The following is a 12,431-nucleotide window of genomic DNA, read 5'->3' as shown; positions in this document are numbered from 1 at the left end:
CGACTTTCTATGTAGCAGTCCTAATGAAAAAGATCTGGGAGTTGTTGTGAATTGAAAGCTGAATGTATCAACAGTGTTGTCTTCTGGGAAGAAAAGAAAAAAGAATGGCAAATACTTCCAGTATGGAGTTTAAGCAGCAGTATATACTGGAAGATCAATAAAATAATCCTTCGGCTCTAGTTAATGTTGGTAAAGCCCGAGGTAAAATACTGGATTCAGCTTTTGGGCTCCATGCTTTGGTAAATTTGTGCCAATTGGACTGTGCCCAGAAGGGAGCAATAGGAAGGTCTAGGAAATGTGATTTACAGAAAAGGCTTGAATAAACTGGAATTGTTTTGCCTGAAGAGGAGACTAAATGAAGGCATGTATTCTCAACTGCACTAGGGGAAGGGAATAATCTATTTTCCTATGCCCATGACAAATAAGATAAGCACAGTAGGCTTATGTTACATCAAAGAAGGTTGAGGATACACGCTGGGGGAAATCTTCTCATAGTGAATATTGTAGAGCACAGGAGTAGATGGCTTCAGAGGTTTTGTAGGACTCAGCATTACAGTTTTTAAGGGCAGATTAGACAAAGCTGACAGTAGGTAGAACTTGTAAGTAGTTGATCTTGATTTGGTGCAGAGGACAGATGACTTCCAGTTCTGTAAAAATCAAATATTACCATTGCTAGAAAGTATTCAAAACCATCTAAAACCACTGAAAGAAAACCTTTTAAAAGCTTGAATCATTTTAAACCTTCCACGAATGTAAAAATAACCCCAAATCCCTAAGGTAAATAACTTGAATGTGTGTACATATATATTCACAAGGTAAAAGAAGCTCATTTTAGAGGTAGATTTGGATTACTTGAGCAGTTGTGTCTGACAAAGCTGTGCTCTACAAGTCCGTGAGCCCTTGCTGTTTGATGGGCTGAAATGGTCCTTCTCTGTAGAGCAGAATCTCTGTAATATCCACTGCTTCTTCACCACCGCTAGTACTAAAGGTTGCTTTTAGATTTTATTTAATTTTGTAAGGCAAGAGGAGAGGCAGAAAGGAGAAAATATTTTTGGTGTGTCTTTTAATTCTCTTCTCCGTTTCTTCGAGCCCTTCTCCCCTCACCAGCAGCCCTAGTCATCCTCGCAGAGCTTTGTACTGGGATTGTCATGGCAAAAGTTAACTCACAAGGGTGCTCCCTCTGTGGTATTTTGGTCATGCAATGGTAGATATTATGGTGGCGTTGCTGTTTGCTCCATTTCCAGGAAGCTTCATGGGATGACTAAGTGGCTTCCCCTGGACTGCCTTCATGTTATGGAGAAGAAAGTAGTTATAGGTCTGTACTCATTCCAGTCCCTTGTAGCCATGTCCCTCCCTAAACCTCTGGCTTGTTCCTGCAATGGTCACAAATAAATGCCTAGTGAAAAGAAAGAAGAGAATCAGGCACATATATAGTGCTATCTCAGCCTCAGAGTACTTTTACAATGGGGATTTTCTAAGGCAGATGCAGTTTCTGTATTTAACTCAGGCAGGAAGCTTGTACTGGGCATGTACTTGCCCAGTCTCCTTTAGGCCTGTATAAATGTCGTGTGTGCACAACATCCCCTGGTTGGAGTTCCCAAGGCCCGTTGTCTTCTGGTGGGCTTAAACCCTTCTCTACTATCAGCGTATCACCCCCCTTGCGTTCGTTTGTGGGAAGTGATGACGAACAACCAATCCCTATCCATACTGTTAGGGCCACTTGTGACTTTGTGCAAATTTGACAAACCCAACACAGTCATCTCTTTCAGTCCCACCCTGACTCTAGGCTTTCACTAAAACTGTTCAAGCTTTCATAACTCCATTTTGAGGCCAAAGTTGCATGTGAGCAAGCCACAGATTTGTACAGTGGTCATGTCATTGGTCTGTTCCCTTCCTAGCAGTTCCTGCTCTTCCATTTTGGTTTTGACTACTACCAACCTCGTGTTTCCAGGAGCTTGATACTTGACCCAAGACTGTGCTCATGAAGCATAATCATCAGCTTAGAGCCCCATGTCTTACATTTGAAGTTTGTACAATTATTCTTCTTCTGTGCATTATTAGGTATATATTGACAGAGAACTATCTGGAATAACTTCATATCACTAACAGACTGTCAGCTCACTCTTTGCACAGGTTTCTGTGTTGCCAGTATCAATACATCGGACAGTGGAGGTCTGTGTGGAGCACCACGATGGGGTCTCCCTCAGTGTCCCCCTTCGCTTGATGTAAGCAGGCAAAATAACCTGATAACAGTGATGTTCAGGAAAGCGGGCTGAGGAACGGGATGTGTACTTCCAAAATCCTTTGCAGTTACCTTGAGATCCTTCTGCTGTTGCTCTGACGTGGCAACAGTGCTCCTCAGTCCGGCTGACTTCCACACTGCTTCTGGCACTTTGTAGTTCAGACAACTCAGCATAACCAGAAAATATTAACTGCCCTCAGTTGAAGCCTCTCTTACTTGGTTACCTAAAAGACGCTTTACAGAAGGTGCTCTAGAACAGTGCTGCTTGCTTACTCGCTATCTCAGGACATTCCCGTCTCAACCTTTAGAACAGGTTAATGAAATGCTGAACCAGGCTGGTCTCCCACCCTTTGTATTATTTTTGCACCCAGTGGCTCACTAGTGTGTTGACATGTCCTGAGGAATGTTTTTTTCAAAAGGATAGGAATTTGTACTCATGTGATTACACATACCTGTCTTTATGTCTAATGGACATGTAGACCCAATTTAAAAGTTCTTATTAATTGGAAACTTAATGGTTGTTAATTATTAGCATCTCAGTTAAAGTGGAAGAATTAATAAATCGTCATTTTGTTTTTCAGCTATGGCAGCCATTCGAAAAAAGCTGGTTATAGTGGGTGATGGTGCCTGTGGAAAGACCTGTCTGCTGATTGTGTTTAGCAAAGACCAGTTCCCTGAAGTGTATGTTCCCACCGTCTTTGAAAATTATGTAGCAGATATCGAAGTGGATGGAAAGCAGGTACGTGTACACCTCTGTAACAGTCAAAATGAATTTGCATTTATTCAGAACAGCATGGAGATCTCTACACTTCTTTAATAAATGCTTAGTACACATGCTTAGTGCTTATGTTGTAAATATATTTTTAAATGTTAAGCACGTTCCTGTGGAAAAAATACTGGCCTTGCTAGAACCTGCTCATATCCAGTGTCTGTTTAACAACCTATTTCTAACCTTATACAAGTTGAAATTCTAAAAAACATACAGTTATTCCAAGTAAAATGTTGCAGTAGGTGAGAGGGGATGGAGCAAATCAAAGATGTGCCTCTGTGCTGAGGACACTGGGCTACCAGCCTTTGGAATTGAGTAGTGGAGTCCCTGTGTTGATAGGGACCTGGTATTGTGATTAACAAAGTCTAGCTCCTGAAGAGAGTCTTTTTTCATACTGGCTCCTGCAATGTGCAGGATCCTCTTCGGGAGAGATGACTGACAGGCTTCTAAGGGATTTGATTTTTGTAGTGTACGTCAGCGTCATCTGTCCTTCTTGTCTGAAGGAACACAGTTCTTAGCAGCCAAGTATTACCCACAGCTCGCCAAGCTTCATTTTTAGTTTGTACTTCAGTAAATTAATCATTAAAATATTTAAGTTTTAAATATTTTGAAAATCAGTTTTCAATCTGTGTGACCTCTGAGTCCTTTTGTTTGCCAAACAAGCAAACATGCCAGACACCTACTCCAAGAGGCAGTTTTCAGAAGGCTGTTCTCTGAACGCCTGATGGGTTGCCTTCTGCATTTATGTCACACCAGGCAGTGCGTGATGTGTAAAATGGTCACTTCCCAGGATATTCCAGAAGCACACAAAGCAGAAACTTTGCACCTTGAAATATCAACTATTTTCAAACCCTTTTAGGCAGCCATGGCATATGTCTGTTTTGTTACCGTAACCACACAGAGCTGGCCTCAGTGCTATGGGTCCTCATGTCAAGCATGTTTTTGATGCTGACGGTACTGAGCTTCCCTGTCTTGCCCCTTGCTGTGACATGTGCCTTTGCTCTGGGTTCAGGTACAGCCAGAACATCTTTCAGTCGGTTCTAGTTCAGATGCAGTTACAGACTGATTGAAACTGCTCAGTTTTGATCCTGATTTGAGCAAAAATTTATTGAGCTCATTTGGGGCTTTTTGTTAAATTTGGTTTCCTACTGTTACAGGCATGGATTATTTGTGGGTTTAGTCGTGATGCTTCATGTAATTTGAGTCTAAAAAGAGCTTTTCTCTCCCATGATATGAATGGGTAAAAAAACTTACTTTCAGACTAATGTTAGAACGTGTTTTCCCCCCAGGTGACAGTTTCTGCAGTTTCTATATTGTACCTTAGACTCTAAAGACTAGTGTTTAAAATATGTATGATATCAATTTCTCTCTCTTATCACTTAGTCAAACTTCCTCATCCCCTTCTGCCTGAATTTCTGCATCTCTAAATGGGTTGAACAGAGAGACCTGCCCTATCAGCTGTATGCAGCTGTATCTAAATAAAAATTGCGTGAGCAGCTCGAGCAGTGCATTTTCTGTTGTGGGAATAGCTGAGTTTTTTGTAACTAGATGACTTATTTTATCTAAGCACTTTGTCTTCTGAAAAGTTGATTACAAAAGTTTGTAGCAGAGCAGTGCTTAAGGAAAATTTTTAAATTTTAAATTTCCTAGTTTAAACATTGGCTATTCCGTCTACAGTTTTAAACAATCCTACTGGGATGTCCTCCCCTAGCTCCACCATATAGAAATACTGAGAATGTTGGCTACTTTACTCACTTCTTAGTAACAAGAAGCTTTACACACAAATCAGTTTTATCTAAAAGCAAATTACAAGTGTAAATTTCTGCTGTTGATGGAGTTTTAATGAATTTGTGCACAAGTAAGTACAATCTTGATATTTCTTAGTCACTGCAGGTTCCAGCTGTAAATGAATTGAAAATGTGCGTAATCCTAAAAGCATATACTTGGAGAGTCCACTTGCGCTGAAAACTGGTATTTCTGGGATGCTTATCAGATAGATTCCCAGCCCTTTGGAGCTGATTCCCTTAGAATCTTCTGTCTTGTTTTTTTGCTGGTAGCTTTTATGTCCTTTCAGAGAATTGACAGTGGTAATGGATATGAAGAAAATTCTCGTAAGATACAATAAATTTAATTTTGGCGTTATGGAATATAAAATTTCTAACGGTTCTCCTGTCAAAGCGCTTTGTCTTGCAGTCTCCTCCTTTTGAGTGGTGTTAACTGAAATGTTTTATCCACTTCTCTGAGGTTACTAGCTTCTGAATCAAAACTTCCCTGGTGATCTGGCTAACTGTCTTAATCTTTCTTCTGCAGGTTGAGTTGGCTTTGTGGGATACAGCAGGACAAGAAGACTATGATCGACTTAGACCGCTTTCTTATCCAGATACTGATGTTATACTTATGTGTTTTTCAATTGATAGTCCTGATAGTTTAGGTAAGTAGACCACCGATTAAATTGGAACTACGTCTCTGTGTCGCTGTATTCCCTGTGGAAATCAGGCTGTAAAATACATTTTCATGTGCTGTAATGATTGAAAGCATTCCTAGTTTCAAAATCTGTACAGGTTTGAACGTATAGTTTTCAGACATTAAGATCTTAAAGGAGCTTGTATGCTTCAACAACGTCGAGTGGAATTTGGTAAGCATCAGCAGCATGCTCCGTTTACCCAGGGCTCTGCTGCATAATTTGAGCAACACTTAGCAGGGAGGCAGCTCCCTGGCCTAGATCAGCACGCCCGACCCTACAACGCTGTCTGGTGGGCCAAGGCAGCATGGTGGTGGGCTCATTCCTTGGGAGGTGCTGCCGTGGAGACCCCCAGCGAGCAGGAAGGCTGTAGCTGCACTCTGCTGTGTCCAGGTGCCCTGCGAGTACATAAGGTGTCCACTGAGTGGCATGGCCCACCTAAGGTTTGATTTTATTTTACTTTTTTTTTTTGTTGTTGTTGTTATTACTACTTGAAAATTCCAGGTTCTTACACACTTGAGACCACACTATATCCAGGAAAATAGAGTAACTTCCGTTCTGTGTAAATGGAAAGTTAGCTTTCACTAGCTTTTTCATCCCTTCCACCACCTTCACCCCCTCCTTTTACTCAAGTGAGATGAGCTTGAAACACTGAGTTGTTAATCCCAAATAGCCTGGGGTTTTTTGCTCTTCGCTGGGTGGGTGAAAAACATGAGCTAGAACCATGCTGGAGCAGGGCTTGCACTGAAAAGGGAGTGGCGCTCTCGCTGGTGGAAATGATCAGAGGCTGGAGATTTATACTCTCCTAGTCTGCTTTCCAGTGACTGACATCTTGCTTGTGACGGAGAAAAGAGAAGAGTTGCCCGATTTATAATTTCTGAGCTCCAAAAACATATGTTTCAAAAATCTGTGTGTTAGATAAGCATCTCTTCTGTGTGGAGTCCAAGACTGAAAACTTCGCTGATTGATTCATAAATCAGATGTGTTGATATCAATGTATTTGATCTTACAAAGACGTTTTTGAAGAGGGTGAGGAGCAGGAGATAGAGACACTCTTATTTCTAAGACTCAAGGTCTCTGGAACTTTGATTTCTGTCCCTTTGAAATGGTAATTACTCCATGCATCCAGTGTTATCTCCTAAACAAATACATTGTGGTAGTGCTTTCTTAAACAAGTGAATTTCTGCAAAAGTTCCCTTATCTACTTCTCACCAGTGGGATTTATTCACTAATGGCTATTTGTGAGGTTTCTTATTGGAATGCAGATAATTTTATGGCAGATCTTTAGGCACATTGAATGTGAGTGAGTGTGTGTGTTTGTGTGTGTGTGACCAGCTGTACTCTGACAAGAACCTGCTTGTAACTGGTTCAAAATTATGTCTGTGCATTGGACAGCTCCTAGCCAGCAAAAGTGAGAGACCCCTCTGCTTTGTCTGCTAATGCCAGGTGTCAAATTATTTTAACTGGTGCTCATAAATGGGATACCTGTTCTCTCTGGGGTGATCACAGTCACTGCAAGCTGTCCTTAGGGAGGCTTTTTTACTACACCTCTGATCTACCTTTTGGATGAACCCTGCCTCCCAGAGTTGTGTCTTAGGAAGAAACAAGAATGAGACAAAAAAGATCCAGAAAGCACAGAAATGCAGTTAATGGAAGGATTAGTCCCGAATGCAGCTACCACAATGGTTCAAAAATAACATTCCTGCCACAATTCACAGAAGCTTTGAGTAAATGAGCACACAAAATATTCCTTAAGATGTTACAGTGGCGTTACAGTCTGACTGGGGAAATGTTTGATAGCTGCTCAGTCTCATTTCTTGCCTTGCCTCTGAAGGGTAGCAGCTGTTGAATGGGCAATCGGGTGTGAAAGTGTCTTTGTAGAGAAATCAATGCCAGCTTGATGCCTGGGAAATTCTGATTTCTCTCTTCATCGCTTCCACCCGATCCTGTGTTTAGAGAGGTCTTTCATTGTCTCTGTCTCTCTCCAAAACAATTTGAAGTTTAGTTGGTGGCAGTGCTGTGGTGGTGCCTGGTGTGGCTGTAAACAGCGACGTACAAGGTTTGGGCTGTGCTTGCTGCTACTGCATGTGCCGCTCTCCTGGCAGCTGGAGAGCTGACAGACCTCGCCTCCCTGCAAACAAGATGGGATACCGAATCTGGGAGGCAGGGGGAGAGGGGTTTAATTAAATCAAGTCTGATCTTGGCCGCGTTTTCCTCCCTTCCTGCTGGCCAGCATCAGGGCACCCATGTCCCTGGGAGCCGTCAGCTGCCATGTGGCTCTTCAGGTATGCAGCGTCCAGAGGCTGGCACCCCCTGAGCACTCCAGGTGCAGCTGCAGAATTGCTGTTCTGGCTGTAGTGCAAAAACTGCCTTCAGAATGCTTGTCTAAGTCGTTCTTTCAAGCAAGAAAACAATGCCATAATAGTTAATGTCTCTTCAAAAGCTGAATGGAATTTTGTGAAGATAAAAAGGGGTTATGTAGCCTGCAGGTATATCCACTGGTGAATCTCAGATGTCTGAGAGCTTCTGAAAGCAAAGACAAACATTTTGGGCTGTGGAACACTTCCTGATATATAGAATTTATCAAAGTTTTCCTTTAAAAGCCCTCAAGTCTTCCATTTGCAGCTCCATTTAAAAAGAAGTCATGTAGGGAAGCTATGTTAGGAGGAAGAAAATTCTGATATATATGAGCGTAAATTCATTTGCTGCAGATAAGAAGTGGCAAATGACTTCACAAAGCCTTGGTTTCTGTGTATCTGTAATTAGTGCGTAGAACAACATTTCTGCTACAGTTAATGGGAGAGTTTGGAGTGGTCATTTGATGTTGCTTTTTAAACGGAATAAGTGATGTAAAAACTTAGGGTTGTGCCCATCTTTGGCTTCTGGAGGTAAATAAAATGTTTCTCTTGAAGCAAAATATTCCATAACTCTCTATTTCGGAATTCTGCATGCTCTTCTTTGAAGCACTTTATGCGAACCCTTGTCAAGTAGCTATGGAGAGATGTAGAGAAGCCAAGAGTTTAGGTGTCCTTCAGCCTTAAAATTATCATAGACAGGCTTGTCTTCTTTTGGTAGTACCTGAACAGGTCTATTTGCTTCCCAAATTAAGAGTAGAAAAAAGGGCATCAGTGTGGCTTAGCAAGCTAAAAGCACTCAGCAGGTAAAAGCTTTAAAATAAAAATCCCTCCAGAAGTGGGGTTTAGTACAGTCATACTTTTTTTTTCTTTTTTCAGAAAACATCCCAGAGAAGTGGACCCCGGAGGTGAAGCATTTCTGCCCCAACGTGCCTATCATCTTGGTAGGAAACAAGAAGGATCTGAGGAATGATGAGCACACAAGACGAGAGCTGGCCAAAATGAAGCAGGCAGGTTCCTTTCTGATAGTCTTACAGTAAATGAAGAAAGCGTATAGCGGCTGTAGCAGCACGTTAAACAGGCATCCGCAGCGTGCTGCCAGCTTCCTGTGGGCTGCATAATGAACACTTAATCCATCACAGAAACCAGAAAGTATATGTTACCTTTAATTGAGTGTTTCTTTTTTCATATTTTGAGATGTAATTTTTAGTGGAAGGCATTCTCAGCAATGGAAATGGCTGTGTTGGGTTACAAACAGTCAGCTGCTCTCCATGCTGGCGAGCTGGATCCCGGAGGTAGAAAGTAGTTAATTAGGAGACAGCAACACATCAAGTGCATGCGCATTCAAGTTGTTCTTTATTTTGTATGTTCAGGATGTGAAAGGAAACCGTTTTATTGGTAGGTGTTTTGAGGTGATAACCACAGGTGCTGTAGCTCACTCCTGTGCCTATCACTAGGTTTCATTTTCAGATCGTGTTTGAAACCCCTGGCTTGGGTATGGGACTGCAGGTACTCTGCGCTGTCCTGGAATTTTTGTTCATGTTGCGTGATATTTGTTTTTATACAAAGACCGAGGCATTAATTTTGGGATTTGTTCACAGGCTTTTGTTACAGTTGTGGCAGAGTTGCATAAGTGTTTCCTCTGAAATAAGCAATCTTTTGCTCAAGTTTCAAAGGGTCTTGCAGCCTTTAAGCTCAGAGATGTTAGAAAATCAATCGCGTCCTCAAGCACTGGCGCAGTGTGGAAATATGCACCCCGTCTGTGTAATCCAGGCCGAGGTGCGGGCTGCATCATGAGAAAATAAGCACATTTTGTTTTAAATCTGCCTTTATTATTTAAAGGATCGCTCTGGAGGGAGCAATTAACCAATTAATTATGTGCATTTAATCCAGAAATTCCTTTGCCTTTGTTGGGAAGCTGGGTGGGAAAGGGAAGGCAGGTGCGCATCGCTGTGGCTTTGGGCTGTTCTCACCTCCTGCTTCTGTGCTGTTGCAGGAGCCTGTCAAACCCGAAGAAGGAAGAGATATGGCAAACCGCATTGGTGCATTTGGGTATATGGAGTGTTCGGCAAAGACCAAAGACGGTGTGAGGGAGGTTTTTGAAATGGCCACTAGAGCTGCTTTGCAAGCCCGGCGTGGCAAGAAAAAGTCCGGGTGCCTTCTCTTATAAAGTGTGGCCAGAGGAAGATGGCCAAAAGCAGCACCCTGCACTTGAGTAATTTTGAAGTGCTGTTTATTAATCTTAGTGTATGATTACTGGCCTTTTTCATTATCTATAATTTACTTAAGAGATTTAAAAATCGAGTCATCTTGCTACCAGTATTTAGAAGCCAACCATGATTTTTATAACAATCTGCATCAAATTCATCTGTGCACCCAAGGTTAACCTCAACATTCCTCTAACAAACCTTTTCTGCACTCACAGGATATGCCAGGCGCTAATTGAAGACAATTCTCTATCTTCTTTCTTCTCTCTAGAAAGAGAAAAAGCTGTCAACACAGAGGATTGGTCTGTAACTACTTTATAACTAACGTCCTATTCTAATTGAGTACAACAGTTACATGGCTGTATGTGGAATCAGGCGTAGCTTCAGTGCTATCACATTTAGGAAGATCTGATTTTCATGGCTCAGTGGTGTAAAGCATTAGTTTGAAAATGTGATCACTCTGAAATGACCAAGTCCCATTCAGCTAAGGAAAAGTGAGGGTTCTGTGGTTTCATGTTAGTTACCTTTTAGTTACTGTGTAATTAGTGCCAGTTTAAATGTATGTTACCAAAAATAAATCTATTTACCCCAGCTTAGATGTAGTATTTTTTGTATAATTGGATTTCCTAATACTGTTACTTGTAACCTCTGCGTTAAGGTGTTCTGGGTTTTTTAAGAAACTGTATTTGAAAATAAAGTCCGATGGAAAGCAGCTGATCCTCTTCCCCTGTTCATTTGTAAGACTCTGACCCATTTGAATGATTTGAGTGGTCTGCACACCCAGGAGGAGTTTTTTCCATGACGTGCCGTAGGGATGAGAAAAGACAGCCTGCTCACACTCAAAGCTTCTGAACTGTTCAGTTGCCTTAAATTACTTGCTGGACCCAGTTTCAAAACAAAACAAAACAAAAAAAAACCAAAAAAAAAAAAAGAACATTTTTGTGTAAGTTTGGTTACCATGTAGTGATCAGACTCCTAACCTGTGAACTTCTTGCTGTTCTGCAGCCAACTAAACTCTTTCTGTATTTTCATTTTTCCAACAACTAATAGAATAAAGGCAGTTTTCTAAGCTCCCTGTATCCTGGTGTCTGTATTCCTCACTCTGGGATTTTGGCCCAGCATCTGACAGCCTGAATCAGAAATACCATTTTTGATACAGCTGCGAGAGGATCCGCTGAGCAGTTGCAAAGTGCTTTAATGCTTGTTTTTTGTTTCCCAGCAAGTGATACCCGTCCACTGCTCGCAGCAGTTTCCCAATGCTGCAGCAGAGCGCAGGTGGAATCCCTCGCCCTGCCCAGCCCCTGCGGTGAGCAGCGAACCTTCCCAGGAGCTGCTTTTGATACTGGAAGCAGATGAGAGTACGTCAGCCGAATTTGTTGGTCTTGAGCATGGGAATAGGTGAGCAGGAGGGAGCTATGTAGGCGGGGAGTGTGGGAAGAAGGGAGGGGAAGAGCAGCGCTGCTGTGGAAGGAAGGACGCAGCGGTGTGCAGCGTGCCAGCCTGCGCTGCTGCGTACCCCATGCGCCGCACTGGAGCACAAGTGAGATGTTGCGCGTGGCGACGTGTTTGCCTTGCTGTTTTTGGGAGGGGTGCCTGCAAGTGCTGTGACAAGGGATGGGCTGGAGGTATAGGCCCTCGTGCCGCACCCATGCTGGAGAGCAGGTCGTGCTTCTCCTGGGTGAGAAACAGCGCGGAGTAGCGGTGTGTGTCTCCGTGCTTGTGCTGGTATCTACGTCAGCTGCTGTTGAGCTGGGGGCAGGAGGGAGTCCAGTTGCTGATGACAATCCAGGTGAGCCAGCACCCTGCTGCACCTGAGTTAGGCCCTAAAGAATGCCTGTGTCACTTTTTTTTTCCCCATTTTTGGACAGTGTTCCTGATTCCTTTTCCTGTAACAAAGGAGAAACGGACCCAGCCTGAGCCTGTGGGAATGCTGCGTACCTCTGGTCCTTGTCCTCCCCCTGCAGCCATGGACACCCCAACGTGAAGCGTCTGGCCAGCCCGGTGGTGGTGGTGCCAGCCCAACAGTGGTGCCAGCCCAGTGGTAGCAGTGGAACCCACCCCACCCATCCCTCCCTCCTCTCCTGGGCACCCATTCCCCACCCGCATGATGGGGATGGGATTGAAGAGAGCAGGAAGTTCCCAGCTGCAGCTGCAGGGCTGCTGTGGGGATTTAATTCTCTGTCCTGTTAACAAGCTTGCTCGCTCTGCAGTTCCCTTTTTTTGGGGGGGTTTGTTGTTGCTGGGCAGTTTGGGGGGGTGGCTGCAGTTGAGCAAAACTGGGGTTTTTCAGTCTTGCAGAGCCGCTGGGTTTGCAGTTCTCTATGGTGACAGCTATGGAGCAGCTCTTCGGCTGCAGGGGTTTTGAGTGAGGTCTGCACGTTCTTCAGACCCAGCTCGT

At 43.2% G+C, this 12,431-nt stretch overlaps 1 protein-coding gene across 1 annotated transcript; it reads left to right on the top strand.

The window, feature by feature from the left end:
- Positions 1–2,823: 2,823 nt before the first annotated feature.
- RHOA (ras homolog family member A) lies at positions 2,824–11,100 on the top strand. Its single transcript, XM_009639337.2, has 4 exons — positions 2,824–2,981; positions 5,322–5,442; positions 8,706–8,836; positions 9,823–11,100. Exons 1-4 carry the CDS (start codon positions 2,826–2,828, stop codon positions 9,994–9,996), a joined length of 582 nt encoding a protein of 193 aa, XP_009637632.1. The 5' UTR covers positions 2,824–2,825; the 3' UTR covers positions 9,997–11,100.
- Positions 11,101–12,431: the final 1,331 nt, after the last annotated feature.

This window comes from Egretta garzetta, unplaced genomic scaffold (assembly GCF_000687185.1).
Source record: "Egretta garzetta isolate BGI_Z169 unplaced genomic scaffold, ASM68718v1 scaffold215, whole genome shotgun sequence".
NCBI lineage: Eukaryota > Metazoa > Chordata > Aves > Pelecaniformes > Ardeidae > Egretta > Egretta garzetta.
The sequence above is the reverse complement of the archived record's forward strand: the minus strand, read 5'-3'. Positions and strand labels throughout refer to the sequence as shown.

Bases quoted from the DNA above. Each gene is read 5' to 3' on its own strand.
- RHOA (XM_009639337.2), top strand. From the start codon at position 2,826: ATGGCAGCCATTCGAAAAAAGCTGGTTATAGTGGGTGATGGTGCCTGT. The intron at 5,443-8,705 runs GTAAGTAGACCA...TTCTTTTTTCAG, and splicing joins TGATAGTCCTGATAGTTTAG to AAAACATCCCAGAGAAGTGG. The intron at 8,837-9,822 runs GCAGGTTCCTTT...GTGCTGTTGCAG, and splicing joins AGCTGGCCAAAATGAAGCAG to GAGCCTGTCAAACCCGAAGA.